General features: G+C 40.5%; 2 protein-coding genes and 1 long non-coding RNA gene across 3 annotated transcripts; 1 reads left to right on the top strand and 2 right to left on the bottom strand.

The window, feature by feature from the left end:
* Window positions 1-124: 124 nt before the first annotated feature.
* Window positions 125-13,980, top strand: LOC126368172 (mediator of RNA polymerase II transcription subunit 17). Its single transcript, XM_050012061.1, has 12 exons — window positions 125-320; window positions 587-839; window positions 4,761-5,042; window positions 5,716-5,851; window positions 6,653-6,870; window positions 7,660-7,740; window positions 8,446-8,608; window positions 9,581-9,717; window positions 10,988-11,073; window positions 11,872-12,004; window positions 13,408-13,549; window positions 13,663-13,980. The coding sequence occupies exons 1-12, from the start codon at window positions 232-234 to the stop codon at window positions 13,881-13,883; spliced, it is 1,941 nt and encodes a 646-aa protein (XP_049868018.1). The 5' UTR covers window positions 125-231; the 3' UTR covers window positions 13,884-13,980.
* LOC126368246 (uncharacterized) lies at window positions 13,972-14,503 on the bottom strand. The gene is made up of 2 exons (XR_007566568.1): window positions 14,376-14,503; window positions 13,972-14,099 (listed from the first exon to the last, which is right to left on the bottom strand). It is a non-coding gene; the product is annotated as an uncharacterized LOC126368246 (long non-coding RNA).
* Window positions 14,503-14,955, bottom strand: LOC126368272 (RNA-binding protein Rsf1). The gene has a single exon (XM_050012169.1). It carries the CDS (start codon window positions 14,953-14,955, stop codon window positions 14,503-14,505), a length of 453 nt encoding a protein of 150 aa, XP_049868126.1.
* Window positions 14,956-16,493: the final 1,538 nt, after the last annotated feature.

The raw sequence follows: 16,493 nt of genomic DNA, 5'->3' as shown, positions 1-16,493 counted from the left end.
GGTTATGTAAGGTATTGCTAGCAGGAAATAATACTTTTATGGTAGCTTTGAAAACTACCACTCATTTCATTCAGCTGAAGTTATTAATATTTTTCTAACAAATTTTATCATTCAATCAATCTCTATCAATCGGTAAATCGGTATTGCGGTGGGTGGTGCGGTGTCCGTGCAAAAAATATTTTATTAGTTTATGCAGTTTTTAAAATGTATCACTGGTAAATTAAAGAAACAATGGCAAATTCTGTGAACATATCCATTGAGGCGCCCATAGAAAATCAGATCCAAGAAATCACTTATGATGGTCAGGAAATCTATCAAGCGTAAGTCAACTGTGTAGACCTTTCAATTAATTACATTGTTTACTAAAGTAAACAGATAAACAGAAAGGCTTATCAGTCTAACAAAAACATGTTGGAAGAAAAGTGCCAACTATTCTAACAAAGTTATAACATAAAAATGATCATATTTTTATGACTATTGCCTACTCTTAGTTTTCCAAATTAAATATTATTTTTTATAATATAATCTTTATCTTACATCCTTCTAATTTTCACAGTATTTTAAATAAAATCTCCCATATTTTCAGCCCTCTGTCTATGTCAGAGAACCTGACCCGTTTGGCACAAAAGATAGACTTTGCCAAGACCGAAGATGACTATTGCAACATCAAGAAGGAGGGTGAAACCTCAGAGGTTAAGTCTGAGGATGATAGCAAGGAGCCAGGGTATCAGTCCAGCCTCTGGCCATGGGACTCCGTAAGGAATAAACTGAGGAGTGCTTTGACCGAAGTCTGCGTACTAGCGGATGTCATCAGTATTGCTAAAGAGAAGAGGTATATGGTGAGTTTTGGTAATTAGTTATACTTTATTACAAATAATATACAGGTGTTAGTGACATTGTAAAGAGAACTTTTAGGGGTGGTTCTGACCATGATTCTGAATTGATATCAAGTAGAATTTTTCCTTCGTAAAATAGACTTGAAAATAATTTAAAAAAACCACTTGATATTAACTCAGAATCATGGCCTGAATCATCCCCCTCAGTACCTATTTGTTATCATGTTACTAACACCCTGTATTTTGTACTACATTGGTCCTACATTTTTCTAGCCCATATGTGATGTCCATCAAAATTTATTATAAACTGCCTAACATTTTAAAAGAAGGAAAAGTGACAAAATCTTTATTAAAAAAATAAAAGAACTTATTGATAAATGTTACTACAGCAGTAGTGAATACCTTAATGATACTGATGTAACTATTTGAAAAGCTTCCTTCTCTCTTTTAAACTTTTTTTTTTGTGCCCAAAAGTGATGATGTGAAACTCATAATGTAACTTACAAACTTGTACACCATCATAGTATGCAAATAAGGAATATTTAATATTGATCTTTTTACTTTGTACAAATAGTTTACACTGTGTTTTATGATGTTCATTTCTCCAATGTCTAAAATAGGTATCTTCTTCTTCTTCCTTGCGCTGTCCCACTTTAGGTGGGATCGGCTCTCCTAATTTTGCGGCGCCATGACATTCTGTCCAGGGTTGTCGGGTCGGGTAAATTTTCATTTTTCAATAATCGGGACATGCTGGTCCACCAAGTATAAGGAGGGCGTCCTCTGCCTCTTTTGTTCTCGGGCAGGCAAAGAGCTGTGTGGACTACATGCTGCTGGTCTCTCCGCATTACGTGTCCATACCACCTCAAACGACTTTCTTTCAGCTTATCGGATATAGGGGCTACTTTGAAGCTTCCGCGAACGTACTCGTTTCTAATTTTGTCTTGCCTAGTCACCCCTCCCGACCATCGAAGCATTTTCATCTCAGTCGTATGAAGTTTCTGTGTGTGCGCCTCTTTAAGCGGCCAGCATTCCGATCCGTACATCAGCGCAGGTCTCACAGCCGTCTTATAAATTTTGCCTTTGATGCGGACTGGCATACGCGGGTCACAAAGCACACCTGTAAGGCTTCGCCATGTTTGCCAACCAACATTGATCCTATGTGCAACATCAGCTTCTACCTCTCCGTTTGCAGCGATAACCGAGCCAAGGTATTTAAATTGTGCTACTCTTGGAACTGGTGTATTGTCGGGGTACAAAATAGTAGATGTGCAGGTACTGTTGCTAAATTGACATTCCAGGTGCTCGGTTTTGGAGCGACTAACTTTAAGCCCAGCATTCTCCAAAGCGCTAACCCACGAATGTAGTGCTGCTTATATCTGGGTGGCATCATTAGCAACCAGCGCAATATCATCCGCATACATTAGATTCCAAGGCAATGGAATTTGGATGTCTTTTGTGATCAGATTCATTACCAAATTAAACAGAAGGGGACTAAGCGCTGAGCCCTGATGAACTCCCACCTTCACTTCAAATTCCTCACTTAACCCCGCCGGACTCTTGACCTTCGTGCGAACATTTCGGTACATATCTTGTATCAGCTGTACGTAAGTTTCCGGTAGATGTTGTGCCCTCAGCGCTTGCCAGACAAGTCTTCGCGGCACTCGGTCAAAAGCCTTTTCCAAGTCAATAAATACAAAATGCAGATCCTGCTTATTGAGGCGGTGTTTGTCTGCTAATATTCGTACTGCCTGTATTGCATCTGTTGTAGACTTTGAAGGTGTGAATCCAAACTGATTAGGGGTTATTTCAGAGAGAGATTGTATTCGCCTATTTATAATACGTTCCCAGATTTTGAGGGAATGTGATGTCAATTTAATACCTCGATAATTACTGCAATCTGTGATGTCACCCTTGTTTTTGTAAAATGGTACTAAATGACTTAGACGCCAGGAGTCCGGTATAGTTTCAGTCTTTAAAATGAGATTAAAAAGTTTCGTGAGCCATTCTGACCCTATGGGTCCTAGGAATTTCCACAACTCTGAGGGTATTCCATCGGGACCAACGGCTTTTCGGTTTTTCATATTTGAGACTGCAACCCTTACTTCATCTACTCCAATCTCCTGTATCGGTCCTTCGACAGGCTTGAGTGCTTCTGAATGTTGACTAGGAAACTCTTCATTCATAAGATCTTTATAGTACTCAAACCATCTGCGGTTTATATCCTCATTGTTGGTTAGAAGTTTTTGATCTGAGCTACGGATAAATTTATTGGTTTTTATGTCTTGAGTTGCTTGGTTTCTAGATTTGGCGAGTTTGAAAATTTCTGCATATGTCTTTGCGTTATCCAATCTATTGTACAATCCATCCCCTGCTTCTGCTCTAGCTCGTGCTACCATTCTTTTTGTTGTACGCTTTGCTTCCTTGTATTCTGCGTGGTCCTCATGTAGCTCAGACTTTTGCCAGATTTTAAATTTTTCCTTCTTATTCTGCACGGAGACTTTGACATTATCATTCCACCAGGATGGGACCTATGCTTAAGCCACCTTTGGCAATACCCAAAATTTTGCTAGCTCTGTCTCTACATGCTTTTTCAAAATTTGCCCACATAGATTCTACACGTTCATAGATGTTTTCCATATCCTTTGCTAGAAAGTCGCACATATCGGCTAAGAGAATAGCCCCTTTAGAGCTAGTGAGTTCCTTCCATTTAATTCGCGCGGATCTATCTATTTTTATTCTGATAGGCTTGGGGAGCATGTATACGCCAACCAAAACGCGATGTTGGGCAGTTAAGGCTTCGCCGGGAATCACTTTGCAATCCTTAAAGTTCCGTTTAAGCTTGCTATCAGCGAGGATGTAATTAATTTGTGATTGTTTACCTCCGCTTTTGTATGTTACAAGGTGTTCGGTTTTTTTTTTTTTGGAAAGATGTATTAATAATAATTAAGTCATGTCGTGCTGCGAATTCCAATATAAGCGCCCCGTCTTTGTTGAGGTTTCCGTAGCCAAAACCCCCATGCGCACCTCCATATCCCGTGTTTGAATTTGAATTCCCTACATGTCCATTCAAATCCCCCAATACAAATTTTGTCTCTTCCATTGGTATTTTCACTAGTATTTCATCAATCTCCTCCCAAAATTCGTCCTTTTCTGAATCCTTGCAGCCCGATTGAGGTGCATAGGCACATATGACGTTCATGATTGGTTGATTATGTAGTGCTATTTTTACGGCCATGAGACGGTCTGATTTTCTTTCGATGTTAACAATTCTACTTTTGAAGTGATGATCCAACACAATTCCGACTCCATTTTGTTTGTTGTTTGTTCCGTGGTAAACCAGCTGATATCCCAGTCCTAGGTCTCTGGACTTTGACCCCTTCCATCGCGTCTCCTGTATACAGCATATATTTATATTCCGCCGTTTTAGCGTGCTTGCGAGCTCTTGGCTGCGTCCGGTAAGAGATCCCAGATTCCACGTCGCTATTCTGATTTTGTGCGTCGATTGCGAATGTATATTCTTGTCAAATGCTCCTGGGTCGTCGCTTGTGGGGAACGCCCTAACATATCTCACATTCGCCGTATCTTCGTCGCTTACGGGGTACGCCCTAGCATGTTTACCCTTATTATTGCCTTTGTACTTCATTAGGAGATATTTGATTTGGCTGTGATGTTTTTACGGCCGGTTGCCACCTGACGCCAAGGTTGTATGCCTCCTGGAGGATTTTGGGAGCCGCCGTTGACCTCGTAGGTTCTCTAATATAATAATAATGTCTAAAATAGGTATGTACCTATTTAATTAGTAATCACAATCAAAAAATGACCATTAAATTCATAAAACAGAGATACTCATTGCAGATCTAGCAAACATAAAAAAAATCTTACAACCAATCTTCTATAACCTATATCATAAATATAACTTTGCAGGTCCTAGATCAAATCCAACCAGAGCAAGTAGAAAACCGTCCAATGGTGCAAGTGTATGGTAGAAAGAAGGCTTTAGCAGCAGCTGCAGCAGTCCTCTTAGCTGGTGTGGAACGTCTCCGAGCCAGTGAGACCATGAGAGTGACGCGCAACATGCCTGACTTCCATATAGACCTGTTGCGCTTGAGACAAAACTGGAGGCTGAAGAAAGTCGGCAATACGATCGTCGGAGACCTTAGTTATAGAACTGCAGGGTCTAAGTTCAGTCAGACTGGAGTATTTGAGGTCTGTTTAGTTTGTATTATATAAGAATATACTACATAACTTGTATAAATATCTGGTCTGCATGACAACTGCGCCGAATTATATTGAGCGCTTCGACCAATAAACGATACGAATGCTATCTACGTAGATGGACGTCAAACGGCTATTGGTCGAAGGCCTCGATATAATTCGCGACGCGGTCGGCCGGTTGACGTGCAGAGCCTACAGGACTATAATAGATCTAGGAGAGGTCCTAGACCTATTATGTTATAGTATAGTCCTGACATGTTTTCTTCAGACTGGTAAATAAACAATAAATGTTAGTGCATTAACTGCAAAATGAAATTTCTAAGCTTTCTATTCCAGGCTATACATAATATAAACTGCCTATATATGTTTACTCCACCACGCTGCTCTACTGCAGGTTGGTGGTGATTTTTACGGCTAATAGCCGGGACGAACAGCTTAACGTGCCCGCCGAAGCATGGAATCATCTTACTTTTTTAGACAATCGGGTGATTCAAGCCGGCAAAGTACTTGCCAAACAAAGGACAGCCTCACAAAGTGATTTCGACAATGTCCCCCATTGGGAATCGAATCGGGACCTCTAGATCGTGAACTAACGATCTAACCACTAGACTATGGAGGCTATTATTCCAGGCTATAGTAACATTTTATTCATCAATGATTCCAGGTAACAAAAGCCCCAGAGGAACAGATAGCTCAAGCGATGACGTTGAACGCGGGAGGCCCGGCACCCTCCGCCCTGCGAGTCACTGTGCCACCAGAGCTTCAAGGCGTAGCCTTCATATCCGTGCTGTGTCAGAAAGGTGATAGTCCAGTAAATTATTGGAACATTGGAGCAAAGCAATGAGAACTGTGCGGCTTGCTACATTCGTTAGAAAAAGAGTTGTATTTATTTATTATTAGCAATAGGTAATAATATTTTCTTATCAAAAAATTACGCTCTCAAACAACAGTTTTTTCGTGAAAGATTTTTATTGTTGTAAATAAATTGTTCAACTGTATCCATTCAATCAGCCTGCATCATCCCACTATTGGGTAAGGGTATAGGCCTCCTCCATTTTGCACCAACCTTTCTAATCCTGCGCTGATATCATCTACAAGTTTTCTGCCGTCGCAACTTGCAACAGTATTGAGTTTGTGGCGGACCCAACTAGTTGGCCAGCTAGTTCTGCCCACATGCAACAGATGGCGCCACATTCAATAATGCAGTCTTCAAGCAGTCGTGAAACGCGATATCGAAGTTTACACAGCAAGACGCATATACTTATGCAACTTCCAACATAACACCGTTGGATCGTCGATCCCTAGTCACACTACCAACTTGTGGCTAGCGGGGTACTATGCTCTGTTCGTTCATCCTTTGACGGCAGCACACCCTCGCCGCCTAAAATTATTAGGAGTCTTATATCCCTGATTGTAACGCGTTAAGAAGTATTATGTGTTGTTATTTATGATAATAACCACGTAAACCTCAAGCAACCTACAATTCAATTTTTATATTCGCACTTGGGCTAGAAAAGCCACATCATAGCAATTCGTCTTCGTAGCAAATTGCTTCGACGTGGCCTTTCTAACCCCTTTGAAAAATAGAATCTCTTCTCCAGAACAAGAAGATGTAGTGACAGCAACGCTCAGCTCATCAGCGCTGAACTGCCCGGGGACCCTCCCCGGTGACGGGGCCGAGCTCCACTGGCAACAGAAACTGGAAGCAGCACAGAATGTCCTCTTCTGTAAGGAACTGTTCGCACGCCTTGCAGCCGAAGCTGTGCAACTCGACGCTTCCATTCCGCACATGGTTGTTGGCAACCAGATTATGGCTACTGTAAGTGTTTCATGTAATTCTTTGTTATCTTTTAAGTAAAACATTATTGTATCATATCCACTTCCCTACACCAAATGCCGAGTTCGTAAGGGTACAAAACATTGATTTGTAAAAGTTTTTGTTGCTTCATGTCCTCATGTGTTACAATATCCCCCACACTGAATCTCACATAATAGGCTAGTTTTCAACTAATCAAATCGGTTATTTTTTACTAAACGTCAAAACACGAAATTACTACGGAATTTGTATGGAAAAGAAAACCTGTGACGTCATAGAAAAACGTGACAATATGTCGGACTTACTACGTTTTTCTTTATCCATAAATAAGTTAAATAGAATAGAGAAAACGTTTTTTGTCACCTTTAGATCTGCCTGTATTTAGCAATCAGAATTTCATAACTTATCCGTGATCTAGGAAACTACCCAATTTTCCTTTTTTTAACCTGAAGATTTGACATTTCCGATTTAACAGTCATGGCAGTGGTATGAACTATAAATAGTTGGATCTTTGGACCATAAGTTACGTGTTATTTTCGTTTCGTTTATTCAGGTGTCATACTCAATATACAATGAATTTTTTTCAAGTGACTTAGGGTGGTATTAATAAACTAATCTCAGCTTCGAGACTGCCCTCAAGATCATGTCAACGTGACAGTTCTTATATAAAAACAGGGGCTTGAGCATGTACTTGAGGGGCAGTCTCAGCTGAGATTAGTTTATTAACACCACCCTTATTGTAGATTTGTCCGTTTTGGACTTGGCCGGAACTCATTAAACGAATGTTTTCAGGTGTTACCAGGTATTCAGCTGCTGATCGGCTTGTGCCACAACAACGGACAGAACACCAATTCCAATCCGGAGGGCGTGAAGGTATGGTTAATCTATCTTTTCTATCACATCACTAATTTAAGAGCCACGCTCTTGTCGGTGTTGCATTCTCCATTCTTATCATCATCTTTTCTATACAAGGTGTTAGTAACATCGTAACGAAAACTTTGAAGGGTGGTTCAGACCATGACTCTGAGTTAATATCAAGTAGAATTTTCTGCCTCAAAATTCATGGAATTTTTTGTTCACTTGATATTGACTTACGATGTCACTAACACCTTGTATAATAAAAACTTTTTGTCTGTTCGTTTGTAATGTTCATATGCGCATCACACAAAAGTAACTCATGAGCTCCAAAATCGAAATCCTGTATAAAAATCGAGTCCCTTATTGCATGGAACTAAAATGTAGCTGGCAAAGAGTGGGTGTGTATACTATACATCTCTGCCTACCCCATCGCGGATAGCCTGATGTCATGTTATATTTAATGGAGCTTGCTATATATTTATATATGTTTACCTAATTTTTTATTCTGTGGTTGTCAGTGCAGGTTGCATAATTAACAATCTTCATTTCATATCATAACTTAGTTTAAGAATTTTGTATTGTGTAATTGTTTAATGACCCAATCTTATCTAGCTTATTTGATCCCACTGCTGGGCAAAGGCTTCTCCTTGATTCATCCATTCTTCTCGACTGCGCAATCCCGCGCAAAATAAAGTAAAAAAAGGTTTGGTTTTTCGCTAGGGCGAGGCGGCGGGCGCCGGCGCCGGCAAGTCTGACCACGACCACGTGCTGGAGCACTCGCTGCACCAGCTGCTGCGCGCGCTGCACCACGCGCACACGCACCACCCCTTCCCGCACCCCGCCACCGGCCCGCTCGGGCCCTCCAAGCGACGCTGCCTGGCCGGTAACGAACCACGAGCATGACCGATATCATGACACACTTTAGAACCCTGTCGCATACATGTCGCATAATTGACATTTACTGAGACTTACAGATTCAAAAAGTTCAAGATGTTTACGTTCAATAACTTCGGAGAGGGTGGGGGGACGCGTTTTGATATCGAAATTATATCGAGGATGAGATCGAAGACTTTCGCATGAACAGGATAAAGGCTTGACAAGGTTTGAGTCTGCCAACCTTAATAGGAAACAATAGGAAACTATAGATCTCAGCTCTCAGGCTGCGTTCCGGTATCAAACCCTCACCTGTCATGTCTGCCATAAGATCGATGACCTTTACCATATATTGTTGGGATGTGCCCATAATTTAGACGTGAGAAGGGATTTTCTCTCTCATGGTGTGATTTCCCTTGGCAACGGAGAAGTCAATTGCTGGTTGGCACAGCTACTATCATGTAAGGCTTTTAGTTTATATTATCTGGTTGATCAATCCTTTGCCTAAGGGATAGGTACTCGAAAGCACCTATGAGGCTGGTATGATCACTCAGGGTGTTCAAACCCCAACCAAAAATTAACAAATAGAGGTTGAAGTTCCGTCCGAGTCAGAATTATCTTTATCTTTGTAACTTTTAAACTGATTAAATCTTCTGTCTTGTGGGTTGTGAGGTGAATTACCAACCTCATCAACCCTGGTGTCAGGGTTATTATTGAGGCACCAAAGGCCCTGACATGGCTCATGTAACGATTACTCACGTAACGTGCCTTCCACAGCACGGAACATCTTACTTTTCAAACAATCAGGTGATCAGCCTGTAATGTCCTAACCAAACTGGGGATCACAAAGATGATTTTTATGATATGTCCCCACTGGGATTCGAACCCGGGACCTCCGGATCGTGAGCTCAACGCTCAACCACTGGACCATAGAGGCCGTATGACACAATGATTAACATTAATAATTTCCTAACTACCCCAGGTCCAATGGCAGCCGACCGCTACGAGTTACTAGACATGAGCAAGGAACAATCCTTATTGGAACAGATCATTCAGCAAGCACAACACTTCTTCATGAGGAGGCGCAGTGAATACGTGCTGGACACCATCGCTAAAGAGGTCAGCGTTTTAACGTTTATCGTACATCGTACCTTTTCGACAAAGTCATGCGATTGTTGAAGTTAAGCAACTTTCGCAAACGCCGGTCATAGGATGGGTGATCACAAAAAAAAGTTATCATCTCGAGCTCCTCCGTGCTTCGGAAAGCACGTTAAGCCGTTGTTCCCGGCATTAGCAGTCGTTAATAACCACCAATCCGCACTGCGCACGCGTGGTGGTTAAGGCCCGATCTCCCTACCCATCCATGTTAATGGGCTGGTGATGATGACGCCAAAGTCAACAGGCACCTTCTGGGCGAGCTCGCTCCATCTTCGGCCTCGTCAATGCCTTCGGGCAAGTCTGGGGCCAAGAGCAAACCCATCAAAGGTAAAAAAAGTCACTGTGAGACTGGTTGGCTAGGAATTTTCAGGCAGAATCACCTGTTTGTCAAAGAGAGTGAGGTGATTCTGTGGTTATACTAGCCCAAATACCTCCACCAACTAGCACTGGAGCAGTGCGCAGCTCCATAACACGCACGTTATGCCATTCGTCCTGGCTACTATACTTAATGAAGTAATTGTACAAGTACGAAGTTAGAACATTCCGATATCAAATACATAAACAAGCGGCAAAGAAAGAGGGTAGAAAGATATGTCTGCCCGTAGAAAACTATGGATCTACCTACTCCACTCCAATCTCATCAGTCATCCCGTGATCATGGCACTTCGTCACACCGAAATATCGGGAGTCTCATATCCCTGATTCAAACGTGGTAAGAACCTGTTATTATATATGTTAACCCTAAAACAAAGTACGTAGTTATTACATAATATACTATGTAGTCCAGTCTCTGTGGTCCAGTGGTTGAGCGTTGTGCTCACGATCCGGAGGTCCCAGGTTCGAATCCCGGTGGGGACATATCACAAAAATCACTTTGTGATTCCTAGTTTGTTAGGACATTCCAGGCTGATCACCTGATTGTCCGAAAGTAAGATGATCACGTTAAGCCATTGGTCCCGGTTACTACTTACTGAAGTGAGTAATCGTTACATGAGCCATGTGGTCCTTTGGCAGCTCAATAATAACCTTGATACCAGAGTTGATGAGGCTGGTAATTCTCCTCACAACCCACACGATAGAAGAAGACATGTGCTATGTCAGGGTCCTTTGGCGGCTCAATAGTAACCCTGACACCAGGTGCCTCACCTCATGTGACCTCAACAACTCACCCAATAGAAGAATTTAAAAAGAAGAAGAACTTTGATAATTTCTATATTTTTTGTATTTTCAGGTAAAAGACCCGCTCATCGTCTCACATTGGAACGCACTGAACAGTCCTACGCAGTCCTGTGTCAAAATTAATATTATGGCTTATGGGTAAGCATTTATTTTTTAAATATTATAGTGTCTTAAATAAAAATGTCCAAGAAGAGCTTACATGGAACAAATTAAAGAGAAGTGCGACCATTGTGTCTCATAAGGAAGCCAAGATTGGAGACTAAGACGAGATTGGAGTATGCTACACTGACAAGAGTGTGATAATGGTCTCAAGTTGATGATGATGATAATGTCTTCTACACTTCACATTAGATTCTTATAACTTGTGAAGTATGCTCACCCCAATAGGGATTATGGAAGTGACTTGTGTCTGTACATAGCTTGATTGGATTGTCAGCTGCCTGAACTTTTACACTTTTATTAATGTCTCTTTCACACTAAACAGCATATATGCTGCACGGGCGGCACGGTTCTGCGCCGCGAATTATATCGAGCTGCTAGCCGCAGCGAATGCTATATCGATAAACGCAGTTCGGCTACTGTTTGAAGCTCTCGATATAAACCACGCCGCGGGCACTCGTTTAACTATAATCCAGCTATAATTATTACAACAATACAATTTAGCATCAAGCCTTGTATCGGGGTAGACAGAGGCGCCAATAGTTCAAGACCCATGTAATGGGGGGTGAGCCTATTGCCAATACCCGGGTACAAATCCTGCAAACCATACGAAAAACGATATATAATGATGTATTATATTATACAAGTTACATAAACATAGCTAGCGTGTAGTGGGTGTGTATTACCATATAGGTACACCTTTGCCTACCCCTTATAGGATACAAGCGTGTAGCTATATGTATACAGTATATCTACATAAATTCCGATTTTCAACAGATACGATGCAGTATGCCGCACTTCCCTCGTGGTCCATGTTGGAGAGAAGACGTTGAAGTGTATCTGTCGTGACGGGAAAGTGCGCCACCTCTCCTATGAACTACAGGAGTTGCGAGACCTTATATATTGTCAGGTAAATATCAGGGAAGAAATTCATCTAAGAAAGCAATATTTAAATTTGACATTTGCGCATATATAAAAGTGCGCAATGGAAACAAATGTCAAATAGCAATATTGCTTTCTTAGATGAATTGCTTCGATGTGGCCATTTTAACCCCCCAGGAGTCTAAAACCCGTGGTAGCCCAATTGGAAGAGTGCTTGACTCTCACTGTGAAGGCGCAGTTTCGAATCCCAACACGGGCCTAAACCAACGATTTTGGTTTTGTTGGATCTTATGATTGTCCCATGCTTAGCGATGAAAGAAAACATCGTGAGAAAACCCACATTCCATTCCACAGAAATATGTTTCGGTGGTATGTGACCTAACCTGCATTTGGCTGGTTTTCCTTTTTTGTTGTTGTAATAATAACCCCTGACACGAGGGCTGCTAAAGTCGATAATTAACCTCATATACCTCACGATAGAAGAGAAGACTACTATGCCCCTCATTTCAAACCACCTCTGGTCTAACAATGAAGGTATCCTTAAGCCTTAATCATTATCACACCCCAGACACCAATACAAAAATATAATTCTGTCTGTGTGCCGCCTTTTAAATATTTAATCGCATTTATGTATCCATATCGCACTGGGTATACCTGTAAAGATATTGTTTAAGAATTATGGAAATAAATAAATAAAATAATAAATAAATAATAATAAATTGTTAATTTTCAAAAAGATGTATACAGCTTACTTAACATTATACATTTACAATTTTACATGGTTGTACATTGTCTCTAAAATATAATAAACCATCGTATCATAAGCTAAGTTCATACTTGAGACTTGTGTTATAGGATACGAAGATTCTCCGTGGGTAGGTGATACAACCGCCAATATACAAAATTTTCACGCAAGTACGAACGTTTCCCCTTACTACTTAGCGGCTTACGGACTTAGACTAAGAACCCGATGGGGTGCGGTAAATCTAGCTATGCGCCCGATACGAATTATAACGGGGCGGTGTACGATAGGGGGTTAAAAAGGCGACATTGCAATTCATCGGAATAAGCAATATTGCTTTTTGACATTTGTGTGCATTGCACACTTACTTTTATATGCACACATGTCAAATTTCAATATTGATTTTTTAGACGAATTGCTTCAGTGTGACCTTTTTAAAACCACCCCAATCTATACACAGTAATAGTATTATTTTATTATTTAAAAGAGAGGAATGCATAGGGACCAATGTTAGAGGTTTTTTTGCAACTACTTCCTCGGCTATACAGGTTGTGCGAAGCTGCACTAGTTTTATGTTTAAAATGAGGACTCAATGTAAACTATGTTCCCAACTGAATAAAGATATTATTGAGTTCTTTATTCTATGCTATCATTACAAAAATGTATCTACTTACCATTCTTTTCCCTAGATTTACCAGCATCAAATGACGGCAGTGCAGGCTGTGGGTCGCTGTATGGGCTGGCAGCTGCTGGCCAGCAGCTCTCACCTAGGATCTGGAGCAGTGGAGCCACTTGGGAATGCGTCTTCCTGTCTTCTAGCCTCACCGAATGGTAAGTTTCAATCATCCACTCTGCATGCATTAACTACATTCCACCAAATTCTTTCAATATCTTCATTGGGTTCAATGTTTTTGAGTTTTTAAATATTTTATCTTCTGTTACAGGTGACAGAATGATTGCAATAAGGTGTGAGCCTTCCGTTGGTATCCAAGTGTTCATAGCACAGTCTCCAAGAAAAGATCTGTTCTCCAGTGAACTTGTCCAAGACAAGAAGTGGGAGAACCTCGGAGGAGCCTTCAAAGAAATCAAACTAGACAAAATGGAAGGCAAAAACTTCCTCAACAAAATGGAACTACTTATGGCTTGCCTCAGCAGCCCTTCATAAATCAATTATAAACTTTACCTGTAATCAATAGCAATATAAGTGTTTCTAACTCATTTTATAAGTATTTATTAAGAATTAAAACATCAAATTGAAGTAATTATAGAATTTTATTTATAGTATGTAATGAAACTTAGGTAGAATGTTAAATATTACTGAAGATTGTTCTTGCGTTATCTCTCGACGAATTAGCAACTCGAGATCAGGAAATCCAAGGAACTGAAACATGAAAACACCATTAATTCCTATTCTAATAATAGACTTATTCCTGTACTTGAAGACAGGTATGTAGTACTCTACAAAATCAAGAACTTGACCACGATAAAAAAACATTACACACATTTAAATTTTCCTACTGTAGAGTCACGCAAAAGCAAATATTTGGCAACAATTTCATAGATAATGAATTTAATAAGTGACTTATTTGGGCTGGAAAGGATTTAAGTACAGTTGTTAAAAAACAGCATTATAAAAATAAATAAAAAAGCATATTACCTCTAATTCCTTGAGAAATAGAACTCTTCCTAGCATTAAACCCCCAGTATTACTAGACATTGAATTTTTAACACTTGGAAGGCTTCAGATTACGATAACACTAACCTAACTATAAACTAGAACTAAATTAAAACCGATCAAGTGGTGACCTAGACCTGAAGTTGCCACCCCCACCACCACCGTTATTTTGCCTGAACCCCTGACTGTTCCCGCGCTCGAAAGACCGGGATCCTCCATAAGAGTTGAAGTTACGATTTCCACCGGGTGGGCCACCGAAAGAGCGCCCTCGCGGGGGACCGCGGGGTCTAAAGTTGCCGGGGCCGTTCCTGCGGGGCCCGTCCCGCTTCCTCGAAAGCTCAACCTTCAAAGTCGCGCCTAGCATCTCGAACCCATTCATAGACCTGCAAGCATCTTCCGCCTCCTGCATGTTTTCAAATTCTATGAAAGCAAAACCAGGGGGGTTAAGCGCCACCCACACTGAGTTTAGCTTCCCATATTTATCAAATTCCCTTTCAAGATCCTCTTTTTTGATACCCTCCACGAGGCCGCCAACGTACACGCGAGTTCCTTGTGAAGCCATGTTTGTGAAATCTGAAACGAGGACATAGAGGCTACATACAAACAAGTGAACACAAAATATACAAAATAAAATACAAATGACCTTTAATTATGTAAAGTTACAGTTAAAATCGCAGGTAGTGACTTCAAATTTATGAAACTGCGACGCTTTTTCCTGCTAAATAGATAAATACAATGGGCAAAACAAAATGTCGTCGGCGAGAAATGCCACGCCAACAAACATCTACTAAATGCGATGTTTTACGTAAAGATAGAGAAAAACTTACATATGCAATGAAGAGAAGAGTAGTTGTCGAATAAATTACACTAAAGTATTTTCTATTTAATCAAATTATTCTAATTTTGCAACAAAAATAACGGTAATGACAAAACGGATCAATAAGATAATTCTATTGAGTGAATGAGCCACAGACTAAGTTAGAAGATAGGTGCTACGTATCAGACGGCTGACTCCATAGTTATTTTTTTTTTAGAGATATAGGCGGGGCAAAATTGATTTTGGCATTTATTAGTATTTGGTTAAACTGAGTCTGAGGCTACGTTCTTCAAAAACGAAATAGATGGCGTTGTACAGATTTTTCTTCGTTTAACCTTCCAATTTCACGGATAATATACATATGCATCTTTGTTTTTGACTACGCCCAGACACAATTACATCTTCCACCCATTATTATTCTGAATATTCTTATAAAAATGATGAGACAGAGAAAAAAAAGCAGAGACAACATTATTATATTTTTATATATGCTTCTGCCAATACATTTTATTTTCGAATAATGATGTACTCGAGTAATGAGAAAATAGGTAATTATCTCGTTAAAGTTGTACAACGCCATCTATATTGCTTTTGTTGAACGTAGCCTGGAAAGTTCCTCATTCGACCCGGTTAGTCCACTTTATAAAGAAAGATAACTTCGTAGCTGTAAAGTATTTTGTTTTACATTTTTGGTTTATCAAAGAAAATATTTTTTTTTGTTTTTACTTATTTTTACTTATAACGAAGTAACACAGGGAAATATTATGAAAACTTCATCAACATCGAAATAACGTGTGCGCATAGTGATGGGCAGGGAAAGAAAAAATTGGGTGGGAAAGAAAAAATATCGGGAAAATATGGGAAAATAAAATAAACACCCGAAAAATTCCCGAATCATGGGAAAATATTTTTTATTTAATTATTTTTAATCTTATTATTATTTGTATCTCGTTTCCATGTCTCGGGTCGGGTCTGTCATGGAGTCCCGGACTTTTGGAAGGCGTGCGTGGGGCCGAAGCCAACACGTAGAGGCCCCTTAAGACAATTTACTCTAAATGTGTTTTGACACCAACCGGCGATTATCCCTGTATGCACTATGGGAGTGCACCCAAAGACAATCCCTGGTTCGTGTAGGACTATTGCAGATTATGGGAACAAAAGGAACTGGGCTATTGGGTTGGGGGTTAGTGAACCGGGATACTGGGGCTATGGGGGACTATGGCGCCTGCTCGACCAATGTTAATAACAGAGATATATCGGGCAGGCGGTGACTCGTCACTCAC

Source organism: Pectinophora gossypiella, chromosome 7 (assembly GCF_024362695.1).
Source record: "Pectinophora gossypiella chromosome 7, ilPecGoss1.1, whole genome shotgun sequence".
Lineage (NCBI taxonomy): Eukaryota > Metazoa > Arthropoda > Insecta > Lepidoptera > Gelechiidae > Pectinophora > Pectinophora gossypiella.
Note: the sequence above shows the minus strand (reverse complement) of the source record. Positions and strands in the feature narration are given on the sequence as shown.

What these genes read in the sequence shown, in the direction of transcription:
- LOC126368172 (XM_050012061.1), top strand. Translation starts at nt 232, where the DNA reads ATGGCAAATTCTGTGAACATATCCATTGAGGCGCCCATAGAAAATCAG. An exon ending in CTAAAGAGAAGAGGTATATG is followed by an intron (nt 840 to 4,760) that starts GTGAGTTTTGGT and finishes ATAACTTTGCAG; the next exon opens with GTCCTAGATCAAATCCAACC. An exon ending in TGGACACCATCGCTAAAGAG is followed by an intron (nt 9,718 to 10,987) that starts GTCAGCGTTTTA and finishes TTGTATTTTCAG; the next exon opens with GTAAAAGACCCGCTCATCGT.
- LOC126368272 (XM_050012169.1), bottom strand. Translation starts at nt 14,955, where the DNA reads ATGGCTTCACAAGGAACTCGCGTGTACGTTGGCGGCCTCGTGGAGGGT.